Source organism: Procambarus clarkii, chromosome 52 (assembly GCF_040958095.1).
Source record: "Procambarus clarkii isolate CNS0578487 chromosome 52, FALCON_Pclarkii_2.0, whole genome shotgun sequence".
NCBI lineage: Eukaryota > Metazoa > Arthropoda > Malacostraca > Decapoda > Cambaridae > Procambarus > Procambarus clarkii.
This window is the reverse complement of record NC_091201.1, coordinates 29,700,966-29,723,242: the sequence shown is the minus strand read 5'-3', so window position 1 is coordinate 29,723,242 and position 22,277 is coordinate 29,700,966. Positions and strand designations below refer to the sequence as shown.

General features: G+C 45.4%; 1 protein-coding gene across 5 annotated transcripts in view; it reads left to right on the top strand.

Moving 5' to 3' along the window:
• LOC123749340 (serine-rich adhesin for platelets) overlaps positions 1 to 22,277 on the top strand; it is a 159,867-nt gene that overhangs the window by 22,246 nt on the left and 115,344 nt on the right. The window contains exon 1 of one of the 5 annotated variants that reach the window (XM_069304602.1): positions 1,313 to 1,691. The exons of the other annotated variants lie outside the window; for them this stretch is intronic. Coding sequence (XP_069160703.1) covers positions 1,687 to 1,691 — 5 coding nt within the window. The 5' untranslated portion in view covers positions 1,313 to 1,686. Of the gene's footprint in view, positions 1 to 1,312; positions 1,692 to 22,277 lie in introns of those variants that run through there. 5 annotated transcript variants of the gene reach the window in all.

The window sequence follows — 22,277 nt, the reverse complement described above, 5'->3', positions numbered from 1 at the left end:
GCTAGTAATTGGATGGGTAAGAGTGGGACAGTCTTGCCCTTGGCTCTGTGGGGGGGACTTAGGTAAGCATAATAGGCTCCCTGTTCCCCGACAGTTGTTGTTTAAGATTCAGCTACTGGGAACACAAAGTTCCAAGTAGCACGGGCTATGGTGAGCCCGTAGTGGACTTACCTGGCACAGGAGCGGGTTGTGTTAGTCGATATATATGTGTTATATATGGATATAATGTCCCCGACAGTGGGAAACTGCTGCATAATGGCGACGGTGGAAAGTTAGCAGTCGAGTAGCAATAGCCATGCAAGTTGCATCTTCCTTGTGCCTAAGGCACTCTGACAAGTCTCCCCCAGCACGCACACACTTCACTCCCCACGTCCTTGTCTCACTCCTTGTCCCCACGTCCTGGTCTCACTCCTTGTCCCCACGTCCTGGTCTCACTCCTTGTCCCCACGTCCTGGTCTCACTCCTTGTCCCCACGTCCTGGTCTCACTCCTTGTCCCCACGTCCTGGTCTCACTCCTTGTCCCCACGTCCTGGTCTCACTCGTCCCCTCGTCACTGGTCTCCTTGTATTCCTTTGTCTACCATGTAGTTATCTTCAAGAAATGTTTATGTAGTGATCATGTGATCTTTATGCCTTCTTTCCTCTAATGTTGAGATGTTTATCCTTTCTTGGTTGTCCATATCTCGAACAGTCTAGTAGTTAATGTCCTCAGTTTTCAGTTTCCAAATTTGCCTGAGAAGTTATGGGATCGACGGTGGTATTGCATACTCCATTATTGGTCTAACATACGTAGTCTATGTGTGTATTTGCTCCCGTGTACATGTAGGCCTATTCGTCGACTAGTGTACATGATCTTGAACGCTAGGATTGACATGTCTATTTTTAATACATTATGTGGTCTTGATTCCAATATTTCACTACTTAGTTGATTCCATTTTTTTACAAAGAAACTGTAGTTCTTTCTAATATCCCCGTGACCCATGGTAAATAGCTTGCGTGTGTGCATGATCTTATTACAAATATGTTATCTTGTACCCAGAAGTAAAATAAAACCTCATTGAATGAACAAGACTCTTCACAGCCTTGTCAACAAACCCTTGAACACATGTCAAAGACCCGCACACCATTGCTGCGCCGCCACCTTCCCCTGCCATGCAAATATAATTAGTTAGTACTGCTCTGATGATAATTTTGGCATATGTACATAACAAAAATAATATATAACAAATAAATGGCATCGTGTGATTGGTGAGGAGGGCAAGGAAGGGGCTAGAGAGTGTGGCTGTGGAGAGCCTCAGTTTGCGTCTAGCGGCCAGAGGGTGAGGGTGTGTGCGTCTCTCCACCACTCTTCATTTTTAAACCCTCTCGCCTCTACTCTTGTGAGGTCTCGCGCCCTTGATCGTGTCTGTGTACTGCAGATGTGTCCTGATACAAGTGCCTAAGAGTCGAGGAGATAAGCGTGTCAAGGCAAATATTTTGTCCAATAGCCTAGTGTGGATTTTTTTTTTAGGTATGATCATTTTTAATTGGCGTCGTGTGAATATTGTACCCGATATTTGTACACCAGGATGCCTAGGACGAAGAGTATGGTATACTCTGGATATACGCCAGTAAATGTTCTACTTCGTACTGCTGCAAATATACGCGGAATATACGCTGTCATACCCTACCAACGAATGTTAACAACATGAGGCAAGTATATGTGTGTTTTTTAATACTGTATATGTATTCGTAGTGTGCACACACTTCCAAATATTGTATTACTGAAATTGTATTCTTGTGGGGGATTGAGCGATGTATTTGGATACTGAGCCAGACATTGTGGGGACTCGAAGCGCAGGTACTATTTAATTCATTCATAATCACACACACACATATTTTTTGTCTTAAAGTATCATCAAACCTTATTCTACACATATTTTATCATTGACCAATACAGAGCAGCGAGTTCGCATTCAAAAAATCAACATTACTCGCTCCAAATCATATTATCCTTCTCAAAAACTATTCAATAGTAGAAAAAGTGTCTACGTCGAGCTAAGATTCACATCTGATTCTAAATGATTTTCTCCAAAACTCGTCGATTGATCATGAGGTCAACTTCTAACTCGCTCAGTAAAGTTATAATCTAAAAGAAATGTTGCTTTTTAACGATAAGCGATTCTCTTAGAAGACAGGAGGCGAGGCCTTAACTAAATGGTCGCTTCCGTTGAAGACGAGAACATTTAAGATATAGTCAGGGAGTAATGAAGGCAGCTTTGTTAATTGAATGATAAAGATTAGGCCACCTAAGAGGTGGCACGGGCATGAATAGCCCGTAAGCAGCTTTGTGCGAGGCTGGGCCAGATATTGTGGAGGTGTGTCATTGGTGTTTTGGGCACAGTCAGGCGTTGACATGATCCAGGTGTTGTGGGGTCACGACCAGTGGTGTTGTGGGGTCACGACCAGTGGTGTTGTGGGGTCAGGACCAGTGGTGTTGTGGGGTCAGGACCAGTGGTGTTGTGGGGTCAGGACCAGTGGTGTTGTGGGGTCAGGACCAGTGGTGTTGTGGAGTCAGGACCCGTGGTGTTGTGGGGTCAGGACCAGTGGTGTTGTGTGGTCAGAACCAGCAGTGTTGTGGGGTCAGAACCAGCAGTGTTGTGGGGTCAGGACCAGTGGTGTTGTGGGGTCAGGACCAGTGGTGTTGTGGGGTCAGGACCAGTGGTGTTGTGGAGTCAGGACCCGTGGTGTTGTGGGGTCAGGACCCGTGGTGTTGTGGGGTCAGGACCAGTGGTGTTGTGGGGTCAGAACCAGCAGTGTTGTGGGGTCAGAACCAGCAGTGTTGTGGGGTCAGAACCAGCAGTGTTGTGGGGTCAGAACCAGCAGTGTTGTGGGGTCAGAACCAGCAGTGTTGTGGGGTCAGAACCAGCAGTGTTGTGGGGTCAGAACCAGCAGTGTTGTGGGGTCAGAACCAGCAGTGTTGTGGGGTCAGAACCAGCAGTGTTGTGGGGTCAGAACCAGCAGTGTTGTGGGGTCAGAACCAGCAGTGTTGTGGGGTCAGAACCAGCAGTGTTGTGGGGTCAGAACCAGCAGTGTTGTGGGGTCAGAACCAGCAGTGTTGTGGGGTCAGAACCAGCAGTGTTGTGGGGTCAGAACCAGCAGTGTTGTGGGGTCAGAACCAGGCATCGCAATGATTAAGCTGTGGTGCTGTTGGGAATGAATCAAGAGTGTTGCGAGAATTGAACTAGTGACAATTTAAAGCTGAACCAGGGAAGTTGTGGTGCGGTAAATGGGTTGTTGTGGAGCGTAGCAAGGAAATTTTGGTGAATGAATCAGGTATTCTGGCCCGAATCACGGTGTTGTAGTGACTGAATTATTTGCTAATTGTGGGTGAACCAGAGACTATATGCTGACCAAAACTGGAGTAGTGTTAAGATGAGGCAGCGAGTCAGGGGTAGTGTGGGTGGGAACTGAAGATGCTGAGAAGTGTATTGGTAACTGGTATTGTGAATATATCAGTGGACGGGAGACATCTCCCGTCACGCAGGGTGCAGTCACACCTCCACAGATCTCCAGTATCAACTCTTGATACTGGTAATGGCTGAAAAGGGCCTCCACATACGGCCTATTCATGCCCGTGCCACCTTTTGGGTGGCTTAATCATCATCAATCATCATCATGATGATATCAGTCACATTATGGGACTAAGGCAAAATCTATAGGAGAAACGAGAGGTATACAAATGCCATTATGGGACAGTTGAAGATGGAGACTGAGCTTTTGGTATTGAAAGGGTTATATCATGTTTATTTGGAGGTGGGAGTCGGATCTGGTATTATGGGATGTGAATGACTGATATTGTGGGGCTACATTAGAGCTGGGGACTGAACCCGTGATTTGGGGGGGGGGGGGCTAGAGGCCTACTTGGAGGGTGAGGTCTTTTATCAGTTGTGTTATTGTATGCTTGCGTTATTAAAATTGTATCTGAACCAATGACATTTAAGACTATACGGATTCACGAGACATGAGGGGTGGGGCTGAACCAAAGGTAATTAGGGACTATATTAAAGACTCTGGACTGAGCCAGTACCAGCACTGCTCCTGTGCCAGGTAAGTCCACTACGGGCTCACCGTAGTCCGTGATAATTGCCCAGCTCCTGTGCCAGGTAAGTTACGGGCTCACCATAGCCAGTGCTACTTGGAACTTGTTTCGAGTAGCTGAATCTATAACAACAACAACAACATGAGCCAGTAGCCTTATGGGGGATGTGCTCGAGGGTGTGGAAGGGAAATACAAGTTCATATTTTGGCTATAAACTATTAATACCATTATTATGGTGTTACCATTATTATTAATATTATATTTAATATCGACGTTAACGTCGATATAATTGTATCGTGTCACTTAGATGGAGGTCTTGACCTTCCGTAAGCGGGGCCCGCAGTTCTCAGGTGAAACTCTCCATCACGTTGTTACCAAATTACACCCGCGAATTGCATTTCAATCAAGATACTTTCGCCAGAGTGTCCATTACAGGAGCAAATCTTCAGCACGTCATGCCTCCCAGCTGATGACAGCGGGGCACTTTGTCGAGAGGGGGGGGGGGGGGAGAGTGGGGTTTGGGGGAGGGGGAGATGATTAGGTAGGCGCGCGCTTGGATGGGTCGTTACCCCGTACCTCATCATCTTCATTCGTGGTGGCTGCTATCGTTTCCCCCCGCTTTCTCTTAAGAGTTTTCTCTCTATATTCGTGTTTCTCTATTTCCGCCGTTTCCTATACTTTGTAATTGCTGTTGCATCCCCCAACCCCATACCCCTTTTCCCCTCGTCCACCTGAAGTCCCTCTTTCCCCTTCCCCAACATGTAAACAGTAATAGTTGTGAGGTTGATGAGAGTGTGCGTCAGCCCGTGCTGACACTTGCCCCGCTCCTGTGCCAGGTAAGTTACGGGCTCACCATAGCCCGTGCTACTTGCAACTTGTTTAGAGTAGCTGAATCTATAACAACAACAACAGACAGTGTGCGTGTTTCTCGGTGTAATTAATACTGCTGTAGCTACTAATGATACTCTTGCTACTATTATTATTTGTGGTAGGCGCACCATGATTTCCCTCCACTTGCATCGCTGTCACCACCAGAACTTGATCTCCAGCAAGAGTAGAGTTCTCTCCTCCACCACCACGCTCGCGATATCACCAACAACCATCATCTGTACTCCTCTAACCACCACCAGCATCTGTCCTTTCTCCACCACTATGTAGCTTATTTACCACCACCGCCACCATGTAGCCTATTCAACCATCTACCAGTCAGCCTATCCATTACTTTTATTAAGCTTAGGTAAACACAGGAGTGTTACTACACTATGCTATGGCCAAGAGCTATCTAGTAAGTTCATATAATATCCCAATCTCACAGGATGGTTAGTCATATTGTCTTAACATATTGACATATTGAACAATGTTAAATGGGATTCTTGTAATGCTAATTGTCTATTTGTACTTACTGAATTTTCAAGGGGCGCCCTTGAGGGACTTGAAGTAGAGGGGGTAGAAATAGCCTAAGCTACTCTATCCCTTTGAGATGTATTTCTTTCTTGTTTCAATAAACACACTTGAACTTGAACTTGAACTTGACATATTGACAAACGCTATGCGTGCTAGTGGCTTTACAAGAATGTAAAAATCATCATCTTTACTATGTACTCTCTTAACCCCCAATGTACCTTCTTGTATATAAATAAATAAATATTTAGAATTAGTTAAAACATCATAAGATGCCAATCTAGTCTACTAACCTGCATTAGCAAGCTTTGGGTAGAGCACGAGAATATAGTTTTTTTATTATTATTTTCTACCACAGACGTGGCTACACATTTACAATGCTCAGCAGCATATATACATACTACAGAATAAAGTATAACATTCGTGAGCAATATTGGTCTTAAATCGTCGATAACAGGGCATTCCCAAGGACAGTTGTGTAGAAACACGTCCCGCAGCTCTTGTTCACATAGTTTACCATTAGAGGGGTCACTGTTGGAAGATTGAATACCTGCCACCACTTGCCGTAAGTAATGATATCCCAGCCTAATTCTGGCATTTACACTATCATACTGTCTGGTGAATGTTTTGTCTTGTCCGTGTATATGTATAATTCTCTGTTCTAAACATATTGTTTATATTAGTGCTTTCTGCCCTCTGAGTGTCAGTGACTTCTCTTGTGGCTACTCAAGTTTCCTGAGATATTGCGGTTTTGAAAACAAGACGTTGGAATAACCAGGTCTAGTTCAATTTCAGATTTAATTCGTGCAGCTATTGGCTGCCTTGTCTGTCTTATCTTAGGACATCACTTGATTGAAGAATATAATTGGTGCACAGGAGACCGAGTTTTAGAATCTCCTTCGTGTGGATACCTTCTCGTACAGGTGTTGTCCATCATCCACCTCCATCATTAGTTTATGTAACACAGTCTCCACGAGTTCCCATCTTCACCACCTCCACCACAACTCCGTTTTCTCCAGCTTCCACTTTTTATAAGTGCTCCTGTTTTCTAAGATGATTTGCTTTCTCGCTTGAAGGCATGTTAACAGCCGGGTGTTTGACAGAGAGAGTGAGAGATAGTGTGTATGTGTGTGTACTTACCTAGTTGTGCTTGCGGGGTTGAGCTCTGGCTCTTTGGGGTCGCCTCTCAACTGTCAATCAAATGGTGTACAGGTTCCTGAGCCTACTGGACCCTATCATATCTACACTTGAAACTGTGTATGGAGTCAGCCTCCACCACATCACTTCCTAATGCATTCCATTTGTCTACTACTCTCACACTGAAAAAATCTTTCTAATGTCTTTATGGCTCATTTGGGCACTCAGTTTCCACATGTGTCTCCTAGTGCGTGTGCCTCTGGTGTTAAATAGTCTGTCTTTATCTACCCTATCAATTCCTTTGAGAATCTTGTATGTGGTGATCATGTCTCCCCTTAATTCTTCTGTCTCCCAGGAAAGTGAGGTTTAATTCCCGTAGTCTCTCCTCGTAGCTCATGCCCCTCAGAACGGGTACTAGTCTGGTGGCAAATCTTTGAACCATATCCAACTTAGTCTTATGCTTGACTAGATATGGACTCCATGCTGGAGCCGCATACTCCAGGATATGTCTGTGTGTGTATTTACTATTTGTGTCTGCAGAATCAAACCAATAGGTCTTGGACCCCGCCTTTCTAACCAATCTATTTTTCCTCTATTATGTCTGCTACATATATTTCTAACATAATATATCAATATATATAACTACAATATATCATTTGGGGTTTACAATGTCTACTTTAGATGATATAACGCAATGTTTCACAGATAAGGAATCTAATTATAAATGATGTAGTGTGTATATACCTTGTAAAAATATATATATATATATATATATATATATATATATATATATATATATATATATATATATATATATATATATATATATATATATATATTATACCCTATTAATATCCCCTCCTGTTCTGTCTTGTGTTAATGCCACATCACCCTTCCCACCTCACTCAAATGTAGATATAAAATCAGAGATACGTTCTAATCAGTTGTGTATTTGTGAAGTCTTTGAAAATGTAATAAGTTTTACGAAACGCGCCCGTGTCGCGTCAGACTAGAAATAAAAATGAATTTTGGAGAAGTGATTTTTGATTTACCTCCAACAGTGAAGCGTAATGTACGAAAGATTGAGAAAATTCGTGTTAGAATTATTAATCTTACTTTTTCGGTCATATTTAATAATATATGTCTACAGGAAAGACTGCTACCAAAATATACTAATATATATATATATATATATATATATATATATATATATATATATATATATATATATATATATATATATATATATATATATATATATATATATAATATGTTCATAAACATATTTGCATTGAAGGAAATACAGCTACACTCTTCAACACAAAATGAATACTCAGTTGTCAGTGATTTTAGGCTATACCGAAAGACAAATCCCTGAAGGTTTGCAACTTTAATTCATTCCAAGCGATATCCTCTTTTTTTTTTTTTTTTTTTAGATATATACAAGAGTTGTTACATTCTTGTACAGCCACTAGTACGCGTAGCGTTTCGGGCAGGTCCCTGGAATACGATCCCCGCCGCGAAGAATCGTTGTTACAACCAAGTACACATTTTACTGTTGCGTTAAACAGAGGCTACAGTTAAGGAATTGCGCCCAGTAAATCCTCCCTGGCCAGGATACGAACCCATGACAAAGCGCTCGCGGAACGCCAGGCGAGTGTCTTACCACTACACCACGGAGACTGCATAGTCTATCCGGTTTAGTAGTGAAGCAGAGTCGACTCCTCAGACTTAGACCCTGTAATCCCTCGTGTAGTGCGGGGAAGACACAGTACTGCGGTGTATGTAAGATCGTTAACAAAATGTAAAGATTTACGTGGTTTTGTTGCGGTCGCTTTTCTCCAATAAAAATAAGAATCCGTGGGAGGAATATTATAGAAAATGGTGAAGGGAAACTTGACGGGTAACTGGTGTAATTTTAATACGTGTTTACATATTTATTTATTTATTTTTGTTTATTTAAATAAATAAATAAATAAATGTTTATTTAGGTAAGGTACATACATAAAGAGATTTTACAAAGTTTTTTGGATTAATAGATAGAGCTAGTACATACAATGCCTAAAGCCACTATTACGCAAAGCGTTTCGGGCAGAATACATATATATTTGTATTCACCTAGTTGTGCTTGCGGGGGTTGAGCTTTGGCTCTTTCGGCCCGCCTCTCAACTGTCAATCAACTGTTTTTTTCCACGTACACACACACACAGGAAGCAGCCCGTAACAGCTGTCTAACTCCCAGGTACCTATTTACTACTAGGTAAACAAGTGCATCAGGGTGAAGGAAACTCTGCCCATTTGTTTCCGCCATCGCCGGGGGTCGATTCCCGGAACCTAGGATTACGAATCCCGAGCACTGTCCTTTCAGCCACCAGGCCCCATTCGTCTTATACTTAGCTTGTAAATATGAATGCTTCAATTTATATTATATTGACTATCTGCTTCGGCAAACATTTTTAAATGCGTGTGTACCGTAGTAACTTGTAACGTAGTTGTAGTTGTAGTAACGTAGTTGTAACTAGCTTAGCTAAATGAATTGTGGGGTTCAGTCCCTGAGCCCATTATGTGCCTCTGTAACCCTTTCCACTACCGCCCACAAGATGGGTATGGGGTGCATAATAAATTAACTAAACTAACTGTGTGTACCGCAGTTTAAAACTCCTGGGTCCTTCCCAAAAGGTCAAAATAAGGTGTAAAAAAAGTCCTTCAAAAAAAAGGTCAAAATTACGTATAAGTAGCCTGAGAACAATAATTCCCCAAGAACTTCAACAGAACCTTATAGATCTCAGGCAAAGTGAAATCTACATTTGCCATTCCATCTGCCAGTATATAATGCAGGAAGAGCCACCCCAACCATGTATCATCCAAAACAATGAGCAGACTCTTAGATGCTGCTGCTGCTTGGCTTAGACTTAGTTATAAGTATCTCTGGCAGCTTACATTACCTGATGATCTTCTTGAGGTTATCTTGAGATAATTTCGGGGCTTTTTAGTGTCCCCGCGGCCCGGTCCTCGACCAGGCCTCCACCCCCAGGAAGCAGCCCGTGACAGCTAACACCCAGGTACCTATTTACTGCTAGGTAACAGGGGCATAGGGTGAAAGAAACTCTGCCCATTGTTTCTCGCCGGCGCCTGGGATCGAGCCCAGGACCACAGGATCACAAGTCCAGCGTGCTGTTTGCTCGGCCGACCGGCTCCATGTGAAGATGATGCTCTATGATGCTTTAGATCTGATCAGATACATGAAACAACTCTTTAACAAATGTTCAAGAAATGTGTGTGTAAATATTTCACACACAAACAGTTTACTTCCAGAAATTTTAGCCCCATATCCCCAGTTTGTTAAAGATGAGGAAAATGCGGGAGATTGTGTCCGTCCCACCCTCGCCCGTTGACTGGGGCGTTATAAGCAAATTATAGACCACGGAGGAAGAATTGAAACAGGAATTTCCTTAAGTACTTTCTTCAGAAGGAATGATTCCTTCTGAAGATGTATTAATATACGAAAGTACTTAAGGAAATTCCTGTTGCAATTCTTCCTCTGTGGTCTGACACTGTCATATATATACTGTATATATATATATATATATATATATATATATATATATATATATATATATATATATATATATATATATATATATATATATACAATTTCTACCCAGAGCGACAAAGGTGTTACATAAGCGCGGCCACAACCCGGCGCCATGACACACACGGCCATCATTACCACCTCCAAGTGCTCGAGTCGCCCCCATGTCCAGCAGGCTTGCCCCCCCTCCCCCCTCCCCCCCCCCTCCCCTCATCCCCCCCTCCCCCATCCCCCCACCCCCCCACACACACACCCTCAAGCAAGGTCGCTCGCTCACTGGGAGTTGGTCAACCTGTGACGCCGCCGCCCCTCTGTGTCTCACTCCAACCCAACACCAGTCCAAGTCTCCGTATTTATGAACCTCATTATCTCTAGATTTGAGTTTATTTCGTATATATGTTTTAAATGTGTATATATGTGTATATACCTTAGGGTTCAGAGGATGGGCGGGTTGCGGTCGTCTTGCGTTTCAAGCGAGGGGGAAAGTTTGTGTTTATGGCGGTGAAGTGCAGAAATGTGCTGGATGTGTGTGTGTGTGTGTGTGTGTGTGTGTGTGTGTGTGTGTGTGTGTGTGTGTGTGTGTGAGGGCGGGCGTGACCCGCGTCCTCGCCACTGTTGGTTGACATGATTGACAGTTGTGTCAGACGACACTGACCTCTCGTCTCATTCACGGATATACACGAATATACATACTTTTGTATACATTCAATCGTACCTAGGTTATGCAAATATATTCCTACATATGTTTAAATACACACACATGGAATTATACATGGGTCCCTTACATATTCGGTATACATACATGCTTGGACACAAGTGTAGATATGATAGAGCCCAATTGGCTCAGGAACCTGCACACCAGGTGACTAACAGTTGAGGGGCGGGACCAAAGAGCTGAAGGTCAACCCCTGCTAGCACAGCTAGGTGAGTACCACTAGGTGAGTACATGTTCATTCAACCCCACACGCACACATAATTTAAAATATAAAAATGATAAGAATAGTTAACAAAAATGGCGTCTTTGCATTAAACTACTTTTTTTGGCAACGCTGACGACACTTTGAAAGTTTGAAATACTCTTCTTCTTTGCATATATTAAATCCGTCTTTACGACTGATTCGTAACCACACTCATCGAATAGGAAATTTACTTGTGTAAAGGAGGAAATGTATATGTTTATCTCTCAGAATGTTGGGTAATACGTTTATTGTTTGTGATGTGTGTCTATGTATGTATTAACACGATGTACTGAACGGGGTGAGAATAGCTTGAGCTACCTCATCCCTTTGTGTGTATTTTACCTCAATAAACTTATTTCTATTTCAATTTCAATAGGAAATTTGATGTCGAACTTACAGCTGGTGGAATTTCTAGGAGGATTTTGGGAGGCAAGAGTCATGTGCACAGCCCATGTTGTGGTAGTACTTACAGTAACGATGAGGCCCATAGTACATATACCCACCTACAACGCAATTAGAAAGTAGCAATCGGCACTACTGAGTTGGAAACAAACGGAAATCTATTTTTTACTTGTGTTTGTAAAGACAAACTAAATTAAATTAACCTAACCTAACCTTCCTAGGCCTAATACACGATAACCTTCCTAGGCCTAATACACGATATCTAAGGCCTAATATAGTACATATGTGTGCTATACTAAGCCTAGGAATATTTAAGTTTGTTTTTAGCGTATTTTTTTATAATTCCTTACGAGTCCTTACGAGTGAGAATTCCTTACGTGTCAGTATACTACTGTCTAAAAGCTAAGTACGTACGAATTCATGACTATTGACGACCGTCACAATAGATTTTATCTAAACAGGAGGACGGGTTGAACTTCACTGTTCAATGGTATTGATCGCTGCGCCTAGTGCAGCATTGATGAGGACTGAATCGTGCATAAAGGGGTACAAGGCTTCTGACCCACGACTGGTCCATTAGTCTCGGTGCCTACCAGCAGAGTAGGCCCACGTAATGCAAGGAGAAGATGATTAACATCCCCCCCCCTCTCCCCCGAGCATATGTCGGAATCTGGATTTTTTGTTCTCTTCGTGTGGTTACCTGGTTGATACCTGCTTGATGGGGTTCTGGGAGTTCTTCTACTCCCCAAGCCCGGCCCGGGGCCAGAGTTGACTTGTGAGAGTTTTTTCCACCAGGCTGTTGCTTGGAGCGGCCCGCAGCCCGGTTGGTCCGGCACTCCTTGAAGGAAACAATCTAGTTTCGATTGTCTACTGGTCGGGGTAGAGGAGGAGAAGGGCACCAGACGCACACCTCACAGACCAGCAGGCACTCCCCCGGGGGGAAGCATCCCCCCCCCCCCTCATGCCAGGCTGCAAGAGTAACACTCTCGAAATCGTTCACTGGTAATCCACGGGTAAGCCACTAACTAGTACTACAGTCACTACCGCAACCACAAAATCTCAGTCACCGTCATTTCCAGCCATTACAGTTCCACAAAACAACGTGTGACACTTCCACTGCCCCCTTCCACCTCTACTGCTCACAATTACATTTCACCTTTGTAAATGTACATTAATGACACTATGTAAAAGACACATCAAACACTTTATGTAGGGCATACGTAAATCTGCGTATCTATGTATTTACGTATGTAGGTTAGCTTAGCATTTTAAAAGCACCGAATCGCCTTCTGTGGTTGATTGTTCAATAAACCCTTGAACTATATGTTTAACACTTCTCTAACCCTGTCCATGGAGGACAGAAAAAAATGTATATATGCTGGTTAGCATTGTAAATGTGTGGCCACGTCTGTGGTAGAAAAATAATATTAACAAAAAAAAAACTCTACTGCCTCAACCACCTTTCCTCACCACCACCACGACAGTGTCCACCGCCAGCAACCAGAACACCTCACCACCACCACGACAGTGTCCACCGCCAGCAACCAGAACACCTCACCACCACCACGACAGTGTCCACCGCCAGCAACCAGAACACCTCACCGCCACCACGACAGTGTCCACCGCCAGCAACCAGAACACCTCACCACCACCACGACAGTGTCCACCGCCAGCAACCAGAACACCTCACCGCCACCACAGACAACCAAACAACGCTTACGGCGCAACAAAACACGAAGCCAAATATAATCTAAACTTATATTCATTTTCAGTGCGCTCCGTTATATCAATAATTGTTTTCTGGATAACAACACATGCCAACTAGGTCCGTTTAGGCTAGTGACGTAACAGGTGTGACTTATAGGCTGTTGGGCGCGCATTATTGGCTGTTAGAGGGGAGGGTCGTAGAGGGAGGGAAGGGGGGGGGGAAGGTGGGCGTCGCCAGGCAGCAGATCATGTGGCTCTGGAGTGTACACATCTCATGGTGGTGGTGGGGGTGAGAGCAGGCCCAGGGTAGGGAGTGGAGGGAATGCTTTGCCTGCGGGGGTCAGCACCCGGCCTGGTCAAGAGGACACCTGCCCGTGCTGGAGTGGGGGAGGAGGAGGAGGCACCTGCCCGTGCTGGTGTGGGGGAGGAGGAGGAGGCACCTGCCCGTGCTGGAGTGGGGGAGGAGGAGGAGGCACCTGCCCGTACTGGTGTGGGGGAGGAGGAGGAGGCACCTGCCCGTGCTGGAGTGGGGGAGGAGGAGGAGGCACCTGCCCGTGCTGGAGTGGGGGAGGAGGAGGAGGCACCTGCCCGTGCTGGAGTGGGGGAGGAGGAGGAGGCACCTGCCCGTGCTGAAGTGGGGGAGGAGGAGGAGGCACCTGCCCGTGCTAAAGTGGGGGGGGGGAGGAGGAGGAGGCACCTGCCCGTGCTGGAGTGGGGGAGGAGGAGGAGGCACCTGCCCGTGTTGAAGTGGGGGAGGAGGAGGAGGCACCTGCCCGTGCTAAAGTGGGGGGGGGGGGGGAGGAGGAGGCACCTGCCCGTGCTGAAGTGGGGGAGGAGGAGGAGGAGGCACCTGCCCGTGCTGGAGTGGGGGAGGAGGAGGAGGCACGTGCTGGAGTGGGGGAGGCGTGGGGGGTTACCCCTGCCCGTAGGGGAAGGGGTTATACCAGGTACGGGATTAGGGGCAACGCCATACTTCCTTGTATAGCCACATTATTTGTGTGTGTGTGTGTGTGTGTGTGAAGGGGAGGGTACCACTTCTGGTGCAATTAGAGGGACCCATAGCCTCGGAGAAGAGAATAAAGAGTATTCAGGGAAGACCTGGTGGATTCTCACTGAACACTTTCATATGTTCTTCTCCTACCACCCCTATTTTTTATACAATATGATTCTTTTTATTAATTTTATTTCATTGTGTCACAGTTTACTGAAAATACACACACATAACAATCATCAATATATATATATATATATATATATATATATATATATATATATATATATATATATATATATATATATCGCCACGGACGGTCAACACTACGGAAGGTCAACACTACGGAAGGTCAACACTACGGAAGGTCAACACCACGGTAGGTCAACACTACGGAAGGTCAACACCACGGAAGGTCAACACCACGGAAGGTCAACACTACGGAAGGTCAACACTACGGAAGGTCAACACCACGGAAGGTCAACACCACGGAAGGTCAACACCACGGAAGGTCAACACTACGGAAGGTCAACACCACGGAAGGTCAACACCACGGAAGGTCAACACTACGGAAGGTCAACACTACGGAAGGTCAACACCACGGAAGGTCAACACCACGGAAGGTCAACACTACGGAAGGTCAACACTACGGAAGGTCAACACCACGGAAGGTCAACACCACGGAAGGTCAACACCACGAAAGGTCAACACCACGGAAGGTCAACACCACGGAAGGTCAACACTACGGAAGGTCAACACCACGGAAGGTCAACACTACGGAAGGTCAACACTACTGAAGGTCAACACCACGGAAGATCAACACCACGGAAGGTCAACACCACGGAAGGTCAACACCACGGAAGGTCAACACTACGGAAGGTCAACACTACGGAAGGTCAACACTACGGAAGGTCAACACCACGGAAGATCAACACCACGGAAGGTCAACACTACGGAAGGTCAACACCACGGAAGATCAACACTACGGAAGGTCAACACTACGGAAGGTCAACACCACGGAAGATCAACACCACGGAAGGTCAACACCACGGAAGGTCAACACCACGGAAGGTCAACACCACGGAAGGTCAACACTACGGAAGGTCAACACCACGGAAGGTCAACACCACGGAAGGTCAACACCACGGAAGATCAACACCACGGAAGGTCAACACTACGGAAGGTCAACACTACGGAAGATCAACACCACGGAAGGTCAACACCACGGAAGGTCAACACTACGGAAGGTCAACACTACGGAAGGTCAACACTACGGAAGGTCAACACTACGGAAGGTCAACACCACGGAAGGTCAACACTACGGAAGGTCAACACTACGGAAGGTCAACACCACGGAAGGTCAACACTACGGAAGGTCAACACTACGGAAGGTCAACACCACGGAAGGTCAACACCACGGAAGGTCAACACTACGGAAGGTCAACACTACGGAAGGTCAACACTACGGAAGGTCAACACTATGGAAGGTCAACACTGGAAGGTCAACACTACGGAAGGTCAACACTATGGAAGGTCAACACCACGGAAGGTCAACACCACGGAAGGTCAACACCACGGAAGATCAACACCACGGAAGGTCAACACCACGGAAGATCAACACCACGGAAGATCAACACCACGGAAGGTCAACACCACGGAAGGTCAACACTACGGAAGGTCAACACTACGGAAGGTCAACACTACGGAAGGTCAACACCACGGAAGGTCAACACCACGGAAGGTCAACACTACGGAAGGTCAACACCACGGAAGGTCAACACCACGGAAGGTCAACACTACGGAAGGTCAACACTATGGAAGGTCAACACCACGGAAGGTCAACACCACGGAAGGTCAACACCACGGAAGATCAACACCACGGAAGGTCAACACCACGGAAGATCAACACCACGGAAGATCAACACCACGGAAGGTCAACACCACGGAAGGTCAACACTACGGAAGGTCAACACTACGGAAGGTCAACACTACGGAAGGTCAACACCACGGAAGGTCAACACCACGGAAGGTCAACACTACGGAAGGTCAACACCACGGAAGGTCAACACCACGGAAGGTCAACACCACGGAAGGTCAACACTACGGAAGGTCAACACCACAGAAGGTCAACACTACGGAAGGTCAACACTACGGAAGGTCAACACCACGGAAGGTCAACACTACGGAAGGTCAACACTACGGAAGGTCAACACTACGGAAGGTCAACACTACGGAAGGTCAACACCACGGAAGGTCAACACCACGGAAGGTCAACACCACAGAAGGTCAACACTACGGAAGGTCAACACTACGGAAGGTCAACACCACGGTAGGTCAACACTACGGAAGGTCAACACTACGGAAGGTCAACACCACGGAAGGTCAACACCACGGAAGGTCAACACTACGGAAGATCAACACCACGGAAGGTCAACACTACAGAAGGTCAACACTACGGAAGGTCAACACCACGGAAGGTCAATACCACGGAAGGTCAACACCAGGAAGGTCAACACCACGGAAGGTCAACACAACGGAAGGTCAACACTACGGAAGGTCAACACCACGGAAGGTCAACACCACGGAAGGTCAACACTACGGAAGGTCAACACCACGGAAGGTCAACACTACAGAAGGTCAACACAACGGAAGGTCAACACTACGGAAGGTCAACACCACGGAAGGTCAACACTACGGAAGGTCAACACTACGGAAGGTCAACACCACGGAAGGTCAACACTACGGAAGGTCAACACTACGGAAGGTCAACACCACGGAAGGTCAACACTACAGAAGGTCAACACTACAGAAGGTCAACACAACGGAAGGTCAACACTACGGAAGGTCAACACTACGGAAGGTCAACACTACGGAAGGTCAACACTACGGAAGGTCAACACCACGGAAGGTCAACACTACGGAAGGTCAACACTACGGACGGTCAACTTCCGTAGGTTTCTTAATGCGACGGACAGCGTATTAAGAACTACTATTTACCATTAACTATTAACTTAGTTAATTAACTTAGTACTATTAACTAAGTAAGAACTATTAACTATTAAGTACGTATTAAGACCCTGGCAAAGGGAGTCTCCCGAAAGCTATATACACCCATCATGACGCCACTGTTCAGTATGCCGCACCGGCACGGCAACCCAACGGGAAACATGAAGGGATTAACTGGTATGCCAAAAAGGCTGGTTCCGGAGCTGAAGGAACTGAACTACAAAGAAAGACTGCGGAAACTGCATAGTTTTCGTTGTCGGGGGACTGGGTCAGTACTTAGGCTTACCCAAGCTCGTCTACTGACAGTCACAGCCCCGCTTTTGTGCCAGGTAAGTTCACAGCGGGGCTCACCATAGCCCGTGCTACTTTGGAACTTTTGTTCCGAGTAGCTGAATCTAAAATAACATCCTCTGCTGACCTTTCCCAGGATGCAACCCGCAATAACTGCTTAATTCCCGGGTGTCTATTAAACTGTTAGGCGAGTAGAGGCATCAGGTGAAAAAAAAGAAACAGATGCTCAACCGTTTTTATTCTGCTTGGGGGATTGAACCCGAGTCTCCATTATGAGTCAAGGACGAAGACCTCTTTGCTTACAGGACGTGTTGTAGTAATGTTCTAAAATAGTCGGAAATGTTTTTGTATTTCTGTATCCCTCTGTCGGGGGGCGGGGGGGGGGTTCAGAAAGCCCCCCCCCCCCACCTTCTCTGGAAAGTGGTGGATAAAAGAAAGAAAACGAGGTATATTTAAGAAAACTCTGAAGGGGAAACAAAACAGAGTGAGAACATAAAGAAAATCGCAGAATAGAAGGAACTTGAACATTATTAATATTCTTTAAAGCTAGGCTAATGAGATCATGTCATGGGATTAAAACTATCCATTATTAGCCGTCCCAGACTAATATTTTGATCACTAGGCATTATATACCTAAATTGGGAATTATATAGGCCAAGGGGCGGTGCCCACATCTCCCTGATATATAATGAGTTTAGTTTAGTCCTTACACTACACTACACTGCACTACACTACACTACACAACACTACACTACACTACACATTACACCAATAATGTGTCCAACCGACCAACTGTACGGACGGCATAACTGTAGGCCTGGCTTGGCCTAGCCTTGTGCGTGGGGGTTTGATGAGCCTTCACATCCTTCCAGGTGGGTTTGGGTTGAGACATTGCTGGCGCCGGGTCCTTTATACATTATATAGATTGGTCTCATCTGCCGCTCAGATGGTATATACGCCGTTCGAATCCCGGATATGGAATATGATCATGGCCTTCCTGGACTCCACCCGGCCGGAGCCTTGACAGCCAGTCAGCTACCGGTCCTCTACTGGTTCCTAAGTGGTCCGCCCACGCCATATTTGGTCTCCCACGCCGGTCCACTTGTGGTCCGCCATGCTTAGCGTCCCGCTTCCCTACTCACGTGGTCACTATATACTATATTCGAGAGCCTGTTATCTCTCTTATACTGCTTCTGGTCACTGCGGTAACTAGTCTTGAGTAGTAGTTACTCGGAGTAGTTACCACAGTTGGCGTACACACAATTGGCTCCGGGTTCCGATTCCCAGACATTGACGCTGGGACATGTTTCTTTATACACATGATGCCTCTGTGTCTCTAATGGTAAATATGGACTGTACGTAGTTCTAGGAGTTAGCTGGCTGTTGTGAGTCGCATTCAGCCAGCTAACTCAGTGTCCAGCTGGACAATATTACCTCAGTTCCCAGTACCACAACAAACCACATTCATCGTCGTCATTATTAGGGATAATGATAGTGATAATGTTGGAGATAATGATAACTGATGCTGCTTTATAGGACACTCCTGTACATGTAAATATTTACATTCTTTGGCATTGTCGTGCAAAATGAATGAAATAACCAGAGGAACAATACTGTGTCAATGATTGTGTTGTTGGCTGAGGGGTGCCATATGGTGCAGGGCTCTTGGTAGAGTGGTGTGTGAGCCAGAGTGTCGTGGTGTCTACACTCACGCACTCGGAACAACTCTTAAACACACTCTCCCCCCCCCCCAACCCCTCCATGGGGGGGGTGGAGATCCATTGAACGCGGTCAGCTTTGATGGGATTAACATCACCGGGTGATATAGGAGCTTTGGTCTGGATTCGCTTATCAATATGTGGCTACCGGGTTCTCTAACCTTTTAGACTCTTTTTTCCATTGTTGTTATTGTGTTCTTGTATAGGTCTGGTGAGTTAATTACCATGTTCGTGGTGTTTCTCCTCGTGACATCACTCTCCTTGTGATGTCACCATCCTTGTGATGTCACCGCCATCTTCCTCACCGCTTTCGTCGTGGCTATGTAGTCTGGAATACTCACAGTTCTGCTACAAAACGTTCCTCAGTTATTCTTCACTGCGTTTTTATTTGTAAAGTCATTTTGTGTTTGATATTCCATAACATTCCGTAACATGACATTTATTCATGTTGAATTCCATTTGCCACTTGTCGCTCCAAGCACATATTTTATCTAGATCAATTTGACGGGGAATTACATTTGTTTGCGTCTCCTGTCTTCCCCAGTATCTTAGCATCATCCGCAAACATGTTCATATAATTCTGTGTTCCTTCTGGTAGATGGTTATGTAGACGATGAACACTACTGGTGCCAGAACTGAGCCCTGTGGTACTCCGCTAGTAACACTCCTCCAGTCACATACATTGTCTCGGATTACTGCCCTCATCTGTCTGTCAGTTAGACAGATTTTTAATCTATGTCAGAAGTCTTCCTGTCGCCCCCTCCAGCATGTTCCAGTTTCCAAAACATGTCCCCAAGAAGTCCCATGTCCCATTTGAGTCCCACCTTGTGTGGGACTCAAATGGGACATGGGACCTCTTGTGTGTCAAAAGCCTTTTTTAGATCCAGAGGGACACAGTCAACCCCTTCATGTAGAATCTCTGTGGCTCTATAATAAAAAACTAAGTAGATTTGTTACACAGGATCTTCCTGTTCGAAAACCATAATGTGTATTATTGTATAATTTCTCTCCAGGTCTTCAACCCATTTGGTTTTATCATTTTTTTTACAGTATTTTGACTACCACGCTTGTTAATGGTCTATAATTTAGAGGTTCTTCTCGACTACTATTTTTATAGATTGGAACTATGTTTGCGTGTGTGTACTCACCTAGTTGTGCTTGCGGGAGTTGAGCTCTGGCTCTTTGGTCCCGCCTCTCAACCGTCAATCTACTGGTGTACAGGTTCCTAAGCCTACTGGGCTCTGTCATACCTACATTTGAAACTGTGTATGGAGTCAGCCTCCACCACATCACTTCCTAGAGCATTCCATTTACTAACTACTCTGACACTGAAAAAGTTCTTTCTAATGTCCTTGTGCCTCATTTGGGTACTCAGCTTCCACCTGTGTTCCCTTGTTCGCGTACCACTCGTGTTAAACAGTTTATCCTTATCTACCCTGTCAATTCCCCTAAGAATTTTGCAGGTAGCGATTATGTCTCCCCTTACTCTTCTGTCTTCCAGTGTCGTGAGATGAATTTCTCGCAGCCTTTCCTCGTAACTCATGCCTCTTAGTTCTGGGACTAGCCAAGTGGCTCTGAACTTTTTCAAGCTTCGTCTTGTGCTTGACAAGGTACGGGCTCCATACTGGGGCCGCATACTCCAGGATTGGTCTTACATATGTGGTGTACAAGATTCTGAATGACTCCTTACACAGGTTCCTGAACGCCGTTCTGATGTTAGCCAGCCTCGCATATGCCGCAGACGTTATTCTTTCTATGTGGGCTTCAGGAGACAGGTTTGGTGTGATATCAACTCCTAGATCTTTCTTTCTGTCTGTTTCATGAAGTACTTCATGTCTTATTCTGTATCCTGTGTCTGGCCTCCTGTTTCCACCGCCTAGTTTCATTACTTTGCATTTACTCGGGTTGAACTTTAGCAGCCATTTGTTGGACCATTCATTCAGTCTGTCTAGGTCATGTGTGTCATGTGTACTCACCTAGTTGTGTTTGCGGGAGTTAAGTTCTGGCTCTTTGGTTCTGCCTCTCAACCGTCAATCAATATTGCGCTCAACCCGCGCAATTGTGTGTATGTGTGCGTGCGTGCGTGCATGCGTGTGTGTACCTGCTCGCCAAGTAACCACACTGTCAGCTTCCGCCCCCACAAGTCAGCACACCGGTAAGACTGATTTTTACCCTGATCAGACTTCCGTTACTGTCGTCATGGGGCGGTGGAGAGTCTCAGCCTCACGCCTTGCTGAGGTTGCTGGCCCAGCCACTCTCCCCTTCCCTTCACGGCCAGGAGTCAGCCACCATATACGCAACCTCTTACGAAACCTCTACATCTTTATTTGATCATGGCGGCTTTGTTTACATTTATTAAAACAGTTTACTAACTTTGATACGTCACAACCCAAGATGATAATTGTCTTACACAACCTCGTAGTGCTTCGGAGTCTTAATAAGTGTTAACAAAGTGTCCGTGATTAAGGACAGATGTACAGGTTTCGTAAGTGGCTGTTTAAATGACTGTGAGCGATACTGGCACAACACTAGAGGACACTGCCCCTACACTGTGAGGGAGCAAGTTTGAAATTGCTGAGGACCGTATCTATAAAAGTACATGACGAATTTTCGTTTCCATTGTAAACTGAAATAAAAATGTCCCCGCGCAACTGAAATAAAAATGTTCCCGCGCAAACCGAAATTAAAATGTTCCCGCGCAACTGAAATAAAAATGTTCCCGCGCAAACCGAAATTAAAATGTTCCCGCGCAAACTGAAATAAAAATGTTCCCGCGCAAACTGAAATAAAAATGTTCCCGCGCAAACTGAAATAAAAATGTTCCCGCGCAAACTGAAATACAAATGTTCCCGCGCAAACTGAAATAAAAATGTTCCCGCGCAAACTGAAATAAAAATGTTCCCGCGCAAACTGAAATAAAAATGTTCCCGCGCAAACTGAAATAAAAATGTTCCCGCGCAAACTGAAATACAAATGTTCCCGCGCAAACTGAA